We start from the raw sequence: 18,251 nt of genomic DNA, 5'->3' as shown, positions 1-18,251 counted from the left end.
AAAATTTTGGTGTTTCCAAGAATACTTAAATAATTGCTGCTATTCTGGCCCTGAGATTGTTGGTTTGTTTGAGTAATAGCTCTGGCCTGAGTCCTTAACACCACTCTGGCTCCCAGAGGCCAGGCTGGCTCTGTCACATCTGTAAGGATTTCTCCAGAATGTGTGGTGCTCAGAGGGACTCCATGGTGACACAAGGGAGCCAAACACTGGGCTATAAGGTGAGATGGTGAAAATGGCATGTCACTGTCCAGGGACACTTCTCGGGGCTCACAATTCATAGCATTTCAGACATGTTGAGGCTTTCATGGGGCTTCTTCAGTTCCACTCCAGGCCTCCTCCATGGGGAAGGTTGGCTCCATGCCTGCATCCCTTCTGGGTCAGAAGACAGCTACTGGACTGCCTCAGGGTCCCTGGGACCCTGGAATGCCCCCAGTCAACTCCAGTCTGTTCCCCCCAGCCCTGCCACAATCCCAGTGCATCTTCAGGGCTGGCCCCTCCCAGGGGTCCTGCAGGGGCCTCCTCTTTCAGCTTTTGCCTTTAAAAAGGGGCTGATCATCCATCCATCCCTACCCACTCCCTGGGATGCCCTGAAAGGCTCCATTCAGCATCAGACACAGCATCCTTGTTCATTTTCAATCCCTTGGTTCCCAGCTTGGAAGCTGCTAACCAGTCTCCCAGGCCAGGAAAATCCTGCTCAGGTAGGACTCCTCCTAGATCTTTCCAGACTTCCACCTGGATGGCAGCTTTGGAGCTTAAGAGCCAGACATGTTAATTTATTCTGTGGTTCCCCCATGATCCTCTACTTTGGAGTCATGCTGGATTGGGGTCTCCCTTCCCCAATGTGCAAGAGTCACATGTTAAGGTAAAACTCGGGGGAGGGATTCAGAACAGTCCCTACTTCTCATGTCATCCTGTCCCCACGGCCTTGCTCTCACCCCAGGGCTCCTCCCTGTTCACCCCTGAAGCTGCCCTCCTCCGGGTGGGGTTGTGTCCCCTCAGATGGCAGCTCCTTCTAGTGATGCTGCAGGGAGTAAAGGCTGGGACCCGTAGGTCTTCAGGTTGCTGTGGAAGGAGGCCGTGGCCTTGAAAGTGTATCCTGGGTCCCAGAGCCTTGAGCTTTGGTCCTGAGCTCCCACCCATGGGCCCTTTTGACATGTGGGCTATAGAGCAAAGCCTTCAAACCCGCAGCTTTGGCACTGTTATTTGGGTTCCCATTTCCTAGTCATGCACCCTTAGTATGCGAGTGTGCTCGGTCGTGTCTGACTCTTGGCAGCCCCATGGACTATATCTTACCAGGCCTTTGTCCATGAGATTTTCCAGGCAAGAATATTGGAGTGGGTTGCCATTTCCTTCTCCAGTGCCACCTTAGGGAAGGACTTAATTCCCCCAACCTTAGTTTTCTTGTCTGTAAAATGGGGTTAGCAGTACAATCCACAGTCCCTTTTCTGAAACCCTGTGGGGCAGATGTGCTCCAGGACTCCGAGTTTTTCAGCTTCATTTATGTAACATGGTGCATCTATCCTACATGACATAATACCCCACTGGGGTCTGAAACACCTTGTAATCAAACACATTGGTGTTTCTGCAACTGAATTTTGAACATTCACACGACATGAAATAAAGACCATAAATGGTCTGGGTCTGTTCAGTTCAAATTTTGTTACCAAACAATTTTTTTTTTTAATTCTTGTTCAATTTTCAGAATTTTGAAAGGTTGGGGTTGCAGATAAGGGTCAGGCTACTCTGTGTCTCCATAGATAATGGCATGCAGCAGAAAGAGGTGAAGAAATGTTCATGGTCTGATGCCAGACCCAACCCAGCTGTAAGCTTTGGGATAAGACAAGTCTTGTGACAAGGTCAAGGGTGATGCGTGAAGGAGAACCGTTCAGGAGTGGCTGTGCTGTTACCCGAGTGTCTGAGCCATTGATTCCAACTCCACAGATCCTGAGCCTCAGCCATCACAGGGCCCTGAGCCTTTCCCTGGCATCTGACTTAATCCATCTCCAGGGCTGGACCTTTCTCGGGTGGATCCTCAGCTAAGACCTCTGCCACACTGGTGACCAGTAGGACCAGAACGACTACCACATGATCGTCCTCAGGCCCTGGGCTCCCCGACCATTATGGGCTGCTGCCTCCGACAGCTGCAGCTGTTCTCCACCTGCATGGCCTTCTCGCTGGGGGCCAGCGTGGGCACCTGGAAGGGGGCCATAGGTAACTGGTCCATGTTCATCTGGTGCTTCTGCTTCGTCCTGACCCTCCTCATCCTCATAGTTGAGTTATGCGGGCTGGAGGGCCACTTCCCCTTCTCCTGGGACAACTTTCTCATCACCTGCAACTGCTACTCCGCCCTCCTCTGCCTCTCGGCCTCCATCATCTACCCCATCATCTACATTCAGTTCTTCTCCAACAGCCACGACTGGGACCGCACCATCATCTCCACTGCATTCTCCTGCATCGCCTTTGTGGCTTATGCCATGGATGTGACCTGGACTAGGGCCCAGCCCAACATGATCACAGGCTATATGGCCACCGTGCCAGGCCTGCTTAAGGGGCTGGAGACCGTCGTGGCCTGTGTCATCTTTGTCTTCCTCAGCAACACCTCCCTGTACCTGCACCAGCCGGCCCTGGAGTGGTGCGTGGCCGTGTACTCCATCTGCTTCGTCTTGTCATCCGTGGCCATCCTGCTGAACCTGGGCAAGTGCGACAGCAGGCCGTCCATCCCCTTCTCCGTTTTCCAGGTTGTGCTGACCCTGCTCTCCGTCCTCCTCTACACCACTGCTCTGCTCCTCTGGCCGCTCTACCAGTTCAACGAGGAGTTGGGCAGGCAGCTCCAGCGGTCCAGTGACGTGAACTGCAGCAGTCGAATTCCCACCTCCGTGTGCATCTGGGACCAACAACTGGCTGTGGTTAGTTTGACAGCCATCAACCTGCTGATTTATGTGACTGACCTGGTGTTCTCTGCCCGCCTGAATTTTAACAGTGGCTGAGGCTTTGCCCAAGGGCTCCCAATTCCTCCCTTGTCTCACCTGAAGTTCATTACCAAGCTCTGATGTCCTCTTTCCAGCTCTCCTCTCTCCCTTCTCACGTCCTTCTGCATTCATCTCACTCCCTTTCCCTTTTCCTTCCCACCTTCTGCTCTATCTCCTTCCTGTTTTCTTTGGTTGCCCACATCCTGTTTTGCCTTTTTCTCTTGCTGCTCTCTCATCTTTTCTACATTTTCTGTTTTTTACCCCTTTCCTGGTCATCCTTGGTTTTCTCATCTCGTGTGTCCTGACCACCTATCCCCATTTTCCTTCTTCTGATCCATCAGGACCTAAGACTCCTTCCTTCTCTGCCCACCACTGCCTCCCACCTCCTAAGGTGCTGACTCCACAGCACACAGCCCTCTGTGCAGCTGTTCACGCCCTGGGCTTCCGGAGAGGCCTTGTTGCCAAAGCAAGTCTGTCCCTCTGGTACATGTGTGATGGGTTTGGGGATGGGGGTGGGTAGCTAGGCATTGGGTCCTCTTTCTTTGTGTACAGTATGTCTCCCATTTAAGTTAAAAAAAAAAAAGTCTCTGGAGGTCAGTAATTTCCAGTGGGTGGGAGTCTTGAAGCAGAGTCCCTGGGTCCCTAGGCCCCAGCTGGTGGTTGGCCCCGTCCGACATTGGCTCTAGAATTTTTCCAAGCTTACTGAAAACCCACTGCCTACAGAAGCCATCTTAAAGGAAGCCAAGGCTGAATGCCTCCCCATCCCAACTACCGTCTGGGGAATCGAAGCAGGAGCTGGTGAAGAACCCCAGAGTCTTGAAGACAGCTGTCTGCAACGTTGGTGAGGGGCATCGATGTGGCCCTCCTGCCTCAGTGATCAAAACTGCAGGTCCCGCCTCTGCAGGGAGAAGAGCATGGCCCTGCCAGCCTTAAAGCTGATGTCAGCCTGCCTGGGATCATTTGTTTTCTTTTTCTGGTCAGGAGGACAAAATTGACTGAATGGACCTGTTCTTAAAGGTGAAATTTCTTTTCTATTTTTCTGGGGAAGGTGGGTTGACTGAGTGGGGATTTCAGCTGCTGTAGTCAAGTGAATTGCAGTGCTTGAGTGTGTGTGTGCACACACATGTCAGTGGCTTTTTGCCACTGTGTTCTGCTTTTCTGAGACTCAGGCATAAAGTGACCTATATAAATGCAGAAAAAAATATGTATGGTTTCTTTTAATTACCTGGAGTTTCCAATCCCCATCAGCCCCTGCTGTCAACCATGGAAATCTTGTCCTTTCTTCCATATCCACAATGTTCTTTTTTAAAAACCTAAAAGATAAAATAAACAAAATGAAAATGAAACCAACAAAATCCACAGGTTCTAATTGCCCAAACTTGACTAGAAATCAGAAAGAGCCTAGGTCTTAAAGGGGCCCTGCCAGCCCTTGGATGACTCTCTTTAAAGGTGTGTGCTTTGTGCATACTGACTGTGTGTGGTTGTGTGTGTGTGTGTCAGTGGGGAGGCATACATTAAGACCAGCAGCCCTTTAAATAACTGGCAAACTCATCTCAAGCCTTCTTCCTGCCGGTTCGCAGCCACAAAGCCTCAGAGCCCAGCATCCTAGAGTCACCAGGGCCAGAGGAGCCAGGCAAGCAGAGCTCTGGGGGAGGGGAGGGGAAGGACCCCCTCTGCTGCCCCTCACTCCTGTACTGGGAGGAAGCATGTGATCTTCACCCAGAGGTGGGTTGGATGGAGGGGAAGGGCTCCCAGGAGGTGGTCCTCGTGGCAGGAAAATCTTAAGAAGCAATAAAATAAAATTCGTATTTTAAAATAAGAAAAATTTATTTGGCCAAATACACCTAAAGCTGGGTTAAAAAGTTAAACAGATTTCTTTTTTGCAGGACTTCTTAGGACTAAAAGAGATCTATAGCAGTAAGTGATTCCCAGACTTGTATAATCAGGGAACTGTTTTTTTCCATGGAACATCATGGACTAGTATTCCATGGGATACTCTTTGGGAACCATCAGTCACATCCCCCTCCCCAAAGACTGGTTCAACAGCTTGTCCAGAAAGGCTCTAACAACATCACCTCCCACAGTGGGCCATCTTATTTTGCAGCAGCTTTCATTCCTTAAGGGGTGCAAAGTCCACTTGCCCTGCTCTCTGGACTTGCACAGAGAATTTCAATCTCTGCTCAGCTGGAGAGTTCTCCGAAAAGTCCTCAAGAGTCCTTGGCTCTCCTCTGCTCACCTGCTCTAGACAGGATGTCTTTGCGTTGATTCAGGTGCTCATTCAGGGCAGGAATTGGGTTTTGCTGTGGGATCTGCAGTGCCTGGCACACAGTGAACACACAGTAAATAGTTGTTTAGAAGAGAAAGGCATAGAGCCTCCCTGGATGGCTCACACAAGCACAACAGTGCCTCCATCTCCAGAACTTCCACATTCCTGGCTGCTTCCTTGTCAAGCCATGGCCTTCCCTAGGGTTTATTATTAGCAAAGGAGACAGGGCCCCTGATGTCAGGAAGCTGGCTGGGGCTCAGGGTGCTGGCCCTTCAGCCCTGGGGGCCTCTCAGCAAATAGTCCCTTGGAAACAGGGCAGGTGTCCCTGAGGAGGGGGTGGGCTGGGAGGGGCCTCACTCCCCCACACACTGGACCCTGGAGGAGCCCCTGTGTGAGCAGGACTGCAGCCCTGGCTGGAGGGACTGTCTTGGGCAGGTGACCTGGGCAATTCCGTGGTCTCCAGGGTCCCTGCCACTCTGGCCACGTGTCCCTGTCACAGCCCTGAAAACCCTTCAGGCCCCTGTTCTCCTGTCTCAGTTCCAGTCCAGGCCCCTCCTCCATGGGAAGGTTGGCTCCATGCCTGCCTCCCTTCTGGGTCAGAAGACCCCTACTGGGCTGCCTCAGGGCCACTGGGACTCTGGGATCCTGCCCGCCCCCGTCATCCTCACTCTGCCCTCCTGACCCCCACCCATCTCCCAGGAGCATCCTCAGGGTTGTCTCCTCCTTGGGGTCCAGCAGGGGCCTCCTCTTCCAGCCCCTGCCCTTAAAAAAGGCCCAGTCATCTGTCCATCCCCATCCCCTCCCTGGATACCCTGAAAGCCTCCACCTCAGCCTCAGACACAGCATCCTTGTTCATTTCCAATCCCTTTTCCCAGCTTGGAAGCTGCTAACCAGTCTCCCAGGCCAGGAAAATCCTCACTCAGGTAGGACTACTTTCTAGATGTTTTTGGACTCTTATCTGGATCGCAGCTTTGAAGCTAAAAAATTAAACATGATGTCAATTTATTCTGTGGTTCCTCATGACGCCACCCTAGAGTCATGCTGGGTTGGAGTCTCCCTGCCCCAGTGGGGAAGAGTCACATGTGAAGGCAAAATTGAGGGGCGGAATTTAGAACCCTTCCTACTTCCCACGTCATCTTGTCCCCACGGCCTTGCTCTCAACCCGTGGCTCCTCCCTGTTCACCCCTGAAGCTTCTCTCCTCAGAATGGGACTGTGTCCCTCAGATGGCAGGTGCTTCTAGTGATGCTGCAGGGAGGAGAGCCCGGGACACGTGTGTCTTCAGCTTGCTATGGGAGGAGGCCAAGGGCCTTGAAGGTGGGTCCTGGGTCTCAGAGCCCCGAGCTTTGGTCCTGGCCGCCTACCCATGGACCCTGCCGACATGTGGGCTGTAGAGCAAAGTGTGCAAACCCACAGCTTTAGCTGTGTTTTCTGAGTTCCCTCTTCCTGGTCATGCATGCCACCTAAGGTGAAGGCATGTGATTTCTTTAGCCTTAGTTTTCTCATCTATATAATGGGGTTAGTAGTATAATCCACAGTCTCTTTTCTGAAACCCTTGGGTCAGATATCCTCCAGAATTCAGAATTTTTCAGTTTCAGACAAGTGACCTGGTGCATCTATTCTATATGACATAACATCCCACTGGGGTCTAGAAGTCCCTTGTAATCAAATACATTAGTGTTTCTACAACTGCACTTTTGAGCACTCATAATACATAAAATAAATGAAAATCATAAATTATCCCAGATCTGTTCTGGTCAAATTTGCTACCAAATGAATTTTTTTAAACATTCTTGTTCAGTTTTCAGAGGCTTGAAGGTTTGGGGTTGCAGATAAGGACCATCCTAGCTTGCGTCTCTATAGATAATGGCATGCAGCACAAAGAGATATAAAAAGTGTTCATGATTGAGGCCTGACTCAACCCAGCTGTGAGGTTTGGGATAAGACAAGTCTGTGACAAGGCCACGGGTGATGGGTGGGGAGAACCATTCTGGAGTGGCTGTGCTGTTACCTGAGTGTCTGAGCCATTGGTTCCAACTCCAAAGATCCTGAGCCTCAGCCGTCACAGGGCCCTGAACCTTTTCCAGGCGTCTGACTTAATCCACCTCCGAAACTGGATCTTTCTCTTGTGGGTCCTCAGGGAAGACCACTGCTGTACTGGTGACCGTGACCTGCCTTACAGTCATGACACCATGTCCACCTGGCGGACATCCCCAAGCAGTGAAGGTATCCTCTGGGTGTCCTGGCTCCTCCGCCTGCCGCAGCTCTGCTCCACCTGCGTGGCCTTCTCGCTTGTGGCCAACATGGGCACTCTGAGAAGGGCCATAGGTAACTGGTCCATGTCCTTCTGGTGTGTCTGTTTCACCATGACCTTCATCTTTACCATAGTTGAGTGTTGCAGGCACCCATCCAGCTTTCCTTTCTTCTGGTACAACATCTCTGTCACCTACACCTGCTACGCTGCCCTCATCTGCCTCTCGGCCTCCATCATCTACTCCATCACCTATGTCCAGTTCGTGCCTTATGGTCCTTACAGGGACCGGGCCATTGCCGCCACTGCTTTCTCCTGCATCGCATCTGTGCTGTATGTCATAGAAGTGGCCGGGATATGGGACTGTTACGAGCTCAAGGAGATCTTCTTCTATGTGCACACCAGGCGATCCCTGTTGAAGGTGCTGGAGACCTTCGTAGCTGGTGTCATCTTTGCCTTCTTCAGCAACACCTCCCTGTACCTGCACCAGCCGGCCCTGGAGTGGTGTGTGGCCGTGTACTCCATCTGCTTCATCCCGGCAGCTGTGGTCCTCCTGCTGGACCTGGCTGAATGGAAATACCTGCTGCCGGTCCCCTTCTCCATTTTCCAGCTAGTGCTCAGCCTGCTGTCTGTCCTCTTCTACATCAGTGCTCTGGTCCTCTGGCCTCTCTACCAGTTCAGCAAGGAGCTCGGCAGGCAGCCCCAGAGGCCCAGTGATGGGGACTGCAGGGACAAGCTCACCTACAACATGTGCGCCTGGGACCAGCGCCTGGCTGTGGCCGTCCTGACAGCCGCCAACCTGCTGGTTTACGTGGCCGACCTGGGGTACTGGGCCCGCCAGGTGTCTGTAGGGACTGAGGACCAGCCCAGGGACTCACAGGAAGTATACTCACCGAACTCTGACATCCTCTGATGCCCTCTTCCTGGCTCGCTGTCTCCCTCCTCACATCCTTCCCCACACATCTCGCTCTCTTTTCTTTTCCCTTCCCTCCTGCTGCTCTGTCTCCTTCCTGGTTTCCTTGGTTGTTCAATTTCTGCTTTGTCTCTTTCTCTTGCTTCTCTCATTTTGGCTTCATTTTCTGCTTTTTGACCCTTTTCTGATTGTCCTTAGTTTTCTTGTATCCTGTGTCCTGACCACCTCTCCCCATTTTCCTTCTTCTGATCCATCAGGACCTCAGACTCCTTCCTTCTCTGCCCACCACCTCCTAAGATGCTGACTCCACAGCACACAGCCCTCTGTGCAGCTGTTCACACGCTGGGCCTCCGGAGGGGCCTCATTGCCAAAGCGTGTCTGTCCCCCTGGCAGTGCCTTACTGGTGTGGCTGGGAGAGTTTAGGGGTGTGGGCAGGTAGGAAGGGATTGGGCTTTTTTTCTCCCTATGGAGCAACTGTATAGTGCACCTCCCCTTTAAGTTAAAAAAAACCCTCTGAAGATCAATAATCTCTAGTGGGCGAGATTCTTGCCTGAGATACTCTGGGTTCCTGGGCCCCACTTGGTGCTCAGTCCTCCAAGAGATTGGCTCCAGAATTTTTGCAGGCTCACTAAACATCCGTCGCTTAGAGGGCATCTTAGAGGAAGTCAGGGGTAAATGTCTTCCATCCCAACTACTCTCTGGGGAATTAAAAAAAAAAAAAAGAGCTGGTGAAGAACCCCAGGGTCTTGAAGACACCTGTCTGCAGTGTTTGTGAGGGGCAGCGATGTGGTTCCCGTGACTCAGTGATCAAAACAGCAGATCCTGCCTCTGCAGGGAGAACATGGACACTGCCAACCTGTCTGGGTGTTTTGTTTTGTTTTTCCTTTTTTTCCTTCTGTTCTGAGGGCCAAAAATTACTGAGTGACTCTGTTCTTTAAGAGAAAGTGTCAAATTTTCTTGGGCGGGTGGTTTGTAGGGGGTGGGGGTTGCTGCTTCCATATTCAAAGGAACTGTATTGTTGGGTGTGAGGGGACACGTATGTGTGTTTTTCTGTGTCAGTTGCTTTTTGATGTTGCTTCCTGCTTCTCTGGGACTCAGGCATAATTTGCACTATATAAATGTGCACAATTTAAAAAGATTTTCTGGAGCCTTTTGTTCCTATCAGCACTGCTGTCAATCATGCTGCTGCTAAGTCGCTTTAGTCGTGTCCGACTCTAGCCCACCAGGCTCCCTCGTCCCTGGGATTCTCCAGGCAAGAACACTGGAGTGGGTTGCCATTTCCTTCTCCAATGTATGGAAGTGAAAAGTGAAAGTGAAGTCTCTCAGTCGTGTCCAACTCTTTGCGACCCCATGGACTGCAGCCTACCAGGCTCCTCTGTCCATGGGATTTTCCAGGCAAGAGTACTGGAGTGGGGTGCCATTGCCTTCTCCGCTGTCAATCATAGAGAATGGCTTTTTCTATTCTCCCACTTTCATAATAACTTTTTCAACCTCAGTATAAACATGAAAGAAAAGAAAGAAAGCAAAACAAAACAAAATCCACATACTGTACTTGCTGCAAATTTGCCTAGAGCTCAGAGGAGTCCCAATCAATTCCCACCCTCACCCAAACATAGGTCTCTGGGAGCCCCTCCCACTGGCTCCCCACCCAGGCCTGGACTAGAGCCTGGGGGTGTGGCCCAGCCTGTGACACTAGATGTTGGGCCCCACCCCAGTGCCCAGGATCCTGTCCCCTAGCTCTTAAAGGGGCCGTGACAGCATCTGGATGTCTCGCTATAAAGGTGTGTGCTTGTGTGCATGCTCAGTGCACTGTGTGTACATGTGTGTGCGCCCTTGTGCTCCCCTGCATTGAGATCAGCAGGCCTTTACAGTAACTGGTGGCTGTGAAGGTCCCACAAGTCTCCTGTCGTCAATTACAAAGCCTCAGAGCCCAGCATCCTGGAGTCACCAGGACCAGAGGGGCTGGCAAGCAGAGCTGCGAGGGAGGGGAGGGGAAGGACCCCCTCTGCTGCCCCTCACTCTTGTCCTGGGATGAAGTGTGTGATCTTCACCCATTGGTAGGGGGGTGGAGGGGGAGGGTTCCCAGAAGGTCATCCTAACGCAGGCAAATCTTAAAAGGGAATGAAATAAAATTCTTATTTTAAGGCAAGAGAAGAAAAATTTGCAAATAAAATGTTTCTCTGCCCATTTGGGCCTCTTTCTTCCTTGCTAGTGTGCATTGTGCATTAATCTGACCTCCTAAAGAGCAGAAATATCTGCTCCACAATAGAGATCAATTTTTCTAGCCAAAGCCATGGAACTTCTTAGAAGATAACACTGCTTACTTACTTACGACCTTACTGGGGTCACTAGATGTATTGCTTGTGTTCTGCCTATTTTATTAGATTCTTATTTCTTGAGTCAATGATGAAAAAAAATAAGACAACTAGGCTACTTGAACCAGCCTGCAATGCAGGAGACTCTGGTTCGATTCCTATGGCAGGAAGATCCCTTGGAGAAGGGATAGGCTATCCATTCCTGTACTCTTGTGCTTCCCTGGTGGCTCAGTCAGTAAAGAATTGGCCTGCAATGCGGGAGACCTGGGTTTGATCTCTGGGTTGGGAAGATCCCCTGGAGGAGGGCATGGCAACCCACTCCAGGATTCTTGCCTGGAGAATCCCCATGGACAGAGGAGCCTGGAGGGCTGCAGTCCATGAGGTCTCAAAGAGTTGGACACAACTGAGTGACTGAGCATACATAAGCACTGGCTACTTGAAATGAAATATATAGTTCTCTAAGATCCATGATTGTAGTAGTGTGATTCTAGCTATGAGAAGAAGCAACAAGTGGAAACCATCTCCTGGAACTGAGAGACTTGTAAGACTTGTAAGACAGGTGGTCCAGCCATCCTACTGTTGCCAGGACAGGGTGAGTAATAGCATGTGAGTGGCCTATCAGTGAAATCCCCATCTGACCTGGGAATGAGCATTCCTAGCACCCTGGGAGAAATTGGTGGAAAATGTCTCCTAAACCTTGGTTGAAATTAAGACAGAAATAGAGGGAATTGTGTAATAAAGAATGTTACCGACCACCCAGTTCTACAAGAATCAAGCCAGGACTTCCTTGGTGGTCCAGTGCCTAAGTCTGCACTCCCAACGCAGGGGCCCCGGGTTTGATCCCTGGTTGGGCAACTAGATCCCACATACTGCAACTAGGACCCAGACTAGCCACATACATAAATAAAATATATGCTTTTGAAAAAGGGAAACAAGTCATTAGCCATTGCAGTCACTGATCTACAATCCACCTTAGATGGAATTCAGGGTGAAAATCAGGATAAAGTACTTTGTGCTCTGGGACAAGTGTGAGAACCAGACCTCAGAAAGTTAGATATTTTCCGAAGAATTTTTTTATGAGCCCAGTTTCTTGCATCTTCCCATATTCAGAAAAGCACTAAAACCGTTACCCAAGATATCTGGTCCTCATGAAGAGCAGTAACCTATACCAAGCTGTGTGTCCCCAAATCACATACATCCTGCCCTCCTTCTTACTTCTCTGAAGGACAGGTCTCAGAGCTTCCTGAGAGACTGTCTCTCCAGTTATACTCATCAGGTTGGCTCCAATAAAACTTCTATTTCTTTCTTAAGTTGACTATTGACTAATTTTTCATTGATAAACACATTGATACACCCAAGTTTTTCTGCAGGAGTATCATATTCTTATATTTCCTGAATCAAATGAAACACAGCCCTGGGACCTCACTTCCCAGGAGAATGGAAATGCCTCTGTGCTTTAATAAAAGAATCGCCCAGGGTGGGCCCACCTGAGGGGCTCACTGTCCAAGCCTCATGGTTTTTGAGGGTGGCTGCTACAACCCCCCTGCTGGGGGGTTAAGTGTCATTTGTCACAATTCCAAGGCTGGTCCAGTCCGCTCACTGTGGAGCTCAAAAGAGAGTGTAAATGTCCTCTGCTTAGTTCAACCCTCTCGTCATAGAGAGGAGCAGCTGGAAACCAAGGAGGGGCAGGATGTGTCCAGAGTCACCCTGCGTGTGGCAGAGTCAGAGTCAGGACCAGGTGTCCTGTCCCCAGGCAGGCTGTCCGTCCATGGCCCCACGCTGCTTGTGACAAATGTGGCAGCAGCATCCTCCAGGCTGGGATTCTGCCCCATCCACCCTCATTCTGCATAAACCTGCTCCATCCCCCTGAGGAGGGCACTCACTGCTGCTGAGTCAGTTTCCTCATCTGCTAGATGGGGGAGGGGTGCCAGAGACCCCTGGTCCCTCCCAACGCCGCCTTCCCCTGATCTTTTCTGCTGGGAGTACAAAGGGACTGATCTGAAATAGTAGAAGAGGAAATGGAAACCTAGAGTGAGAAAGAGGTAGATTGGGGTCCACAGCTTGGTCCACAGTCACATGTGGTCCTGCCTCCAGTCAAGTGGCCCCACAGCTCTGGTCTCGTCTCCCTGGAGATGAACCATGAGTTGCATGGAGAGCAGAGCCCAAGAGATCTGGTTTCTGGTTTCAGTTCTGCCACAGGATAACTCATGAGCATGGATGAGTCTCATCATTGATCTGAGCTCCAGTTTCCTGTTTATAAAATAGGCAAATTAGGCTAAAATGATGGCTTTTAAGCTATGTCCTCTGGAGACCTTGGTTTCTAGTGAGATGGTGGGGTTGCAAGTAGGGTGTTGGCCCACCCCGCATTTTCTCTAACCAGAGCAATCTGGCTTGAATCAAACTCCCACTCAAGATCTCATTTGAAAATAAGATCGGAAAGATTGGAAGTGATTCATATGCTCATCTTTAGGATGGTGGTTAATAAAATATTGTGTAGACAGAAGAAGGAATACTAAACAGTATGAAAAAATGAGGATGCTCTCAAATAATGATAAGGAAATATCTCCAGTATATACAGAGTAAAAACAGTAAGATGTATAGTATGCTATTTTAAAATGTATAATAGGGAGAGAAATACAAATAAAAATACAGATATCTATATAATTGGTTTGCTTCAAGAAACACAGAAAGGACCCCCATGAGTTCAGTGGAAAAGATGCCTGGTCTTAATCAGGAAGAGGAATGGAAGAGAGAGTAGATGGAGCCACAGGTAGAAGCGAGGTTTCTCAATATATGGCTTTTAAAAGAATATTTTTATTTTGAACCATGTAAATATATTACCTTTTCAAGAAAATAAAATTTAAGTTTGAAAACTATACCAACTGGAGAAGAAGGGTCAGGGGAGGGATAGTTGGCAGATGGTTTCCATGTTCCCTGCAATTCTGATGGACAGTCTGGGGGAGGAGCTGAGAGATGCCCACACAAGCCTGTCTCCAAAGGCAGAGGGAAGGGAGGTGCCTTGGGTCCAGAGGTCTGGGGAGACGGAGCTGTGGCCCCCAAGCCCACCTGCTATGACCAGGACTCCCCCAACCTTTTAGCACACACAGTTGATGGAGAAGCCAGACGGTGCCCAAGCCTCAGGCCCTACCCTTGCTCCCTGCCTGGCCTGGGCTCTCCGTCTCCCGAGGCAGTGGCCAGAGGCTCCCTCCTCAGCCGGCCAGCCAGAGCCTCCTCCAGGCAGCGTGACTCCAGCTGACGCCCCCACTCCCCAAGACTGTGGCCTGAGCCGCATCCAGATCAGAGCCCAGGGCGCAGATGTCCCCATTCTCTGGCTCTGGAGCAGTTTCTTGGAGAGAAGAGGATTTCTTCTCTCCGGGGCATCAGGCACCTGGTTATCTGCCCTGGAACCAGTGCAGGACGCCAGTCCTGGCCCTTGTCTGTGTGTTTGTCTCCTGTCTCAAGGTGGGTGTGGGGAGGCAGATGAGCTGAGAAGGCAGGGTCTAAGGTCTCCACGCTCTCTCTGGCATTGTCTGGCTGGCTCGTCAACAGGAAGTGGTCTGGCTGAGATGAGGGCACTGCTGCAGGACCTCTGCTTGGGGCACTGCAGTTAGACCAGGACACGCAGGAACCCGGAGATTATTCCTGGACCCAAGAGAAGAGGAAGGGGCTCAGCCTTTCCTGAAGTTCTAGTACCTGCTGAGTTTTGCAGGAAGCCAGACTTGAATTCCAGGCTCTGACGAGGAGTAACTGTGTAACCTGGAGCAAAAGATATAATGTAGTTTCGGGGCCTCAGTTCAACATCTATAAAATGGAGGTGACAATAAATATATCTCTGAAGATGAAATAGAAATAAGTCACCTAGTCAGAGTGCTGTTGCTGCAGAAATGGCTACTCCATTCCTCCTGGGTCTAAGGTACAATGCCAAATCCAGGGAGAGTTTAAGATCTTGAACCAAGTACCTAGGCTCAAACCCCAGCTCTGCCACTTCCTATCTGTGTGATCTTGGCCAGTTGACCTTTCTGTGCCTGTGAAAATGGGGACACAGAGCGCATAGTTCAGGGGCAGCTGGGAGGAACAAATGAATCCACAGCAGAGCTCGACCTGCAGTGAGCACGACACGTGTGACCTCTTGTAACTGTTGTGTCCACAGCAGCCCCGCTGCAGCCCAAGTCCTCAGGGCCCCTTTCTCAGCTGACAGAACCTGTGAGCTGTAACCTGAGGTCTCTTCTGGAGCCAGGCTGGGCTGGTGAGGGTTTGCCCTGTTGCTCTTTGCTGAATCTGCTTCTGACCAGGGGTTGGGAAGTGATGACGGGAGCTCCGTTCAAGCCTATCTCCTCACCCCCAGTCCAACCAGCATCTGTTTCCATAAATCCCTCCAGTGCTTTGTCTGGAAGAAGAGTGAGCTTCCTCAGGCAACAAAGTTCTCAGAAACCATCCATTTGGGCAGCTCACAGAGTGGGGCTCCCTCTGGGCATCCTCCCCTCCCTACATTGACCCTGACAAACCTTAGGACAAATGACACCCTCTCAGCATTACCGCCAAGGGAAGGCACTCCCCTGGTCCCAGCTGCAGCCCGCCTGCCCCTCGGGCTCCCAGCTGCCCACTGATACCAGCAACACGCCATCCCTCAGGCCACCAGGTGACTGCAGTGGTCCAGGTCCCTGCTGAGCCAGGGACCCAGGTAGAGCATCAGCCCAGACCACTGCCCCCAGTAACACTCTCCCTGCTAGGCTGGGACCACTCCTTGTGCTAATCCCTAAGAAGAAAGAGCTTGTGTTTCTTTCTGGTGCTTCAGGCGGAAGGAGGGATTCCAGAATATTCTGTTCCTGGACCCTGCAGAGGCTGGCAGAGACCCAGATCCCTCCATCATCTCAACCTCTGCCCCCCACCACAGGACCCTGGCACCCCTGCTTTCTTCTCTTCCTGCTCCATAAACTTGTTTTAAGCTTTGTTCTTGGTGTCAAGAAGTTGTTCCTTATAGGCATGTAAGGAAACAGGGTTCTGCGTCATCAAGCAAACAGGGGGACAGAGTCCCCAGTCCATTTGTAGGAAGTGGTTATTTTTTTGCTGAAATAGGCCTGATATGTTATGTGTATAATATTATGACCTATTGTAAAATAGAATGCAAAACTCTACATTCAGCTTCAAGTAAACCCTGAGACTTCAAACATAAACACTACAATGTAGATGGACCAGGTAGAGCATTTGCCTCTTTCACTCATGGCTATATTCCCAGCACTGAACTGGGCTGACACAAGCAGTATTTGTTGAATGAATACGACTTTATAATATAGGCTTATGAATATTACCTTACAGCCTCACGATCCAGGTTGAACCTCCTGACCAGGTTACATTCTGTTCTTTCTGTCTTTGATGGAAATGACCTTTTCTGGTCATCCTTGGTTTTCTCGTCTCCTGTGTCCTGACCACCTCTTCCCATTTTCCTTCTTCTGATCCGTCAGGACCTGAGACTCCTTCCTTCTCTGCCCACCACCCCCTCCCCACTCCTAAGGTGCTGACTCCACAGCACACAGCCCTCTGTGCAGCTGTTCACGCCCTGGGCCTCCGGAGGGGCCTTGTTGCCAAAGCAAGTCTGTCCCTCTGGTACATGTGTGATGGGTTTGGGGATGGGGGTGGGTAGCTAGGCATTGGGTCCTCTTTCTTTGTGTACAGTATGTCTCTCATTTAAGTTAAAAAAAAAGTCTCTGGAGGTCAGTAATTTCCAGTGGGTGGGAGTCTTGAAGCAGAGACCCTGGGTCCCTAGGCCCCAGCTTGTGGTTGTCCCCGTTTGACATTGGCTCCAGAATTTTTCCAAGCTTACTGAAAACCCACTGCCTACAGAAGCCATCTTAAAGGAAGCAAAGGCTGAATGCCTCCCCATCCCAACTACTCTCTGGGGAATCGAAGCAGGAGCAGGTGAAGAAATCAGAAAGAGCTTAGGTCTTAAAGGGGCCCTACCAGCCCTTGGATGCTGCTGTTGCTAAGTCGCTTCAGTCGTGTCCGACTCTGTGTGACCCCATAGACGGCAGCCCACCTGGCTGCCCCGTCCCTGGGATTCTCCAGGCAAGAACACTGGAGTGGGTTGCCATTTCCTTCTCCAATGCGTGAAAGTGAAAAGTGAAAGGGAAGTCGCTCTTTGGATGCCTCTCTTTAAAGGTGTGTGCTTTGTGCATACTGACTGTGGGGCTGTGTTTGTGTGTGTGTCTGTGGGCAGGCATACATTAAGACCAGCAGCCCTTCAAATAACTGGCAAACTCATCTCAAGCCTCTTCCCCTCTTGTTCGCAGCCACAGAGCCTCAGAGCCCAGCATCCTGGTGTCACCAGGGCCAAAGGAGCCAGGCAAGCAGAGCTGCGGGGGAGGGGAGGGGAAGGCCCCCTCTGCTGCCCCTCACTCCTGTACTGGGATGAAGCGTGTGATCTTCACCCAGACACAGGTTGGATGGAGGAGAAGGGCTCCCAGGAGGTGGTGTGATCTTCACCCAGAGACAGGTTGGATAGAGGGGAAGGGCTCCTAGGAGGTGGTCCTCATGGCAGGAAAATCTTAAGAAGCAATAAAATAAAATTTGTATTTTAAGACAAGAAAAATTTATTTGGCCAAATACACCTAAAGCTGGGTTAAAAAGTTAAACAGATTTCTTTTTTGCAGGACTTCTTAGGACTAAAAGAGATCTATAGCAGTAAGTGATTCCCAGACTTGTATGATCAGGAAACTGTTTTTTTTCCATGGAACATCATGGACTAGTATTCCATGGGATACTCTTTGGGAACCATCAGTCACATCCCCCTCCCCAAAGACTGGTTCAAAAGCTTGTCCAGAAAGGCTCTAACAACATCACCTCCCACAGTGGGCCATCTTATTCTGCAGCAGCTTTCATTCCTTAGGGAATGCAAAGTCCACTTGCCCTGCTCTCTGGACTTGCACAGAGAATTTCAATCTCTGCTCAGCTGGAGAGTTCTCCGAAAAGTCCTCAAGAGTCCTTGGCTCTCCTCTGCTCACCTGCTCTAGACAGAATGTCTTTGCATTGATTCAGGTGCTCGTTCAGGGCAGGAATTGGGTTTTGCGGTGGGATCTGCAGTGCCTGGCACACAATGAACACACAGTAAGTAGTTGTTTAGAAGAGAAAGGCATAGAGCCTCCCTGGATGGCTCACACAACCACAACAGTGCCTCCGTCTCCAGAACTTCCACATTCCTGGCTGCTTCCTTGTCAAGCCATGGCCTTCCCTAGGGTTTATTATTAGCAAAGGAGACAAGGCCCCTGATGTCAGGAAGCTGGCTGGGGCTCAGGGTGCTGGCCCTTCAGCCCTGGGGGCCTCTCAGCAAATAGTCCCTTGGAAACAGGGCAGGTGTCCCTGAGGAGGGGGTGGGCTGGGAGGGGCCTCACTCCCCCCACACGCTGGACCCTGGAGGAGCCCCTGTGTGAGCAGGACTGCAGCCCTGGCTGGCGGAACTGTCTTGGGCAGGTGACCTGGGCAATTCCATGGTCTCCAGGGTCCCTGCCACTCTGGCCACGTGTCCCTGTCACAGCCCTGAAACCT

General features: G+C 50.8%; 2 protein-coding genes across 4 annotated transcripts; both read left to right on the top strand.

Moving 5' to 3' along the window:
• Positions 1-1,322: 1,322 nt before the first annotated feature.
• On the top strand, positions 1,323-16,619 carry LOC113879821 (myeloid-associated differentiation marker-like). Of its 3 annotated transcripts, none has more exons than XM_027521635.1 (2): positions 1,323-2,906; positions 16,554-16,619. In XM_027521635.1, the coding sequence occupies exons 1-2, from the start codon at positions 2,121-2,123 to the stop codon at positions 16,563-16,565; spliced, it is 798 nt and encodes a 265-aa protein (XP_027377436.1). In that variant the 5' UTR covers positions 1,323-2,120; the 3' UTR covers positions 16,566-16,619. The 3 variants fall into 3 exon arrangements, with proteins under 3 accessions (XP_027377436.1, XP_027377435.1, XP_027377434.1); XM_027521634.1 differs by lacking the exon at positions 16,554-16,619 and adding an exon at positions 3,693-4,315; XM_027521633.1 differs by lacking the exon at positions 16,554-16,619 and having other exon boundaries at positions 1,323-4,315.
• On the top strand, positions 5,947-9,535 carry LOC113879820 (myeloid-associated differentiation marker-like). Its single transcript, XM_027521632.1, has one exon. It carries the CDS (start codon positions 7,426-7,428, stop codon positions 8,395-8,397), a length of 972 nt encoding a protein of 323 aa, XP_027377433.1. The 5' UTR covers positions 5,947-7,425; the 3' UTR covers positions 8,398-9,535.
• Positions 16,620-18,251: the final 1,632 nt, after the last annotated feature.

The sequence above is a fragment of the Bos indicus x Bos taurus genome, chromosome 21, assembly GCF_003369695.1.
Source record: "Bos indicus x Bos taurus breed Angus x Brahman F1 hybrid chromosome 21, Bos_hybrid_MaternalHap_v2.0, whole genome shotgun sequence".
NCBI lineage: Eukaryota > Metazoa > Chordata > Mammalia > Artiodactyla > Bovidae > Bos > Bos indicus x Bos taurus.
This window is presented reverse-complemented; position numbering and strand designations above follow the sequence as displayed.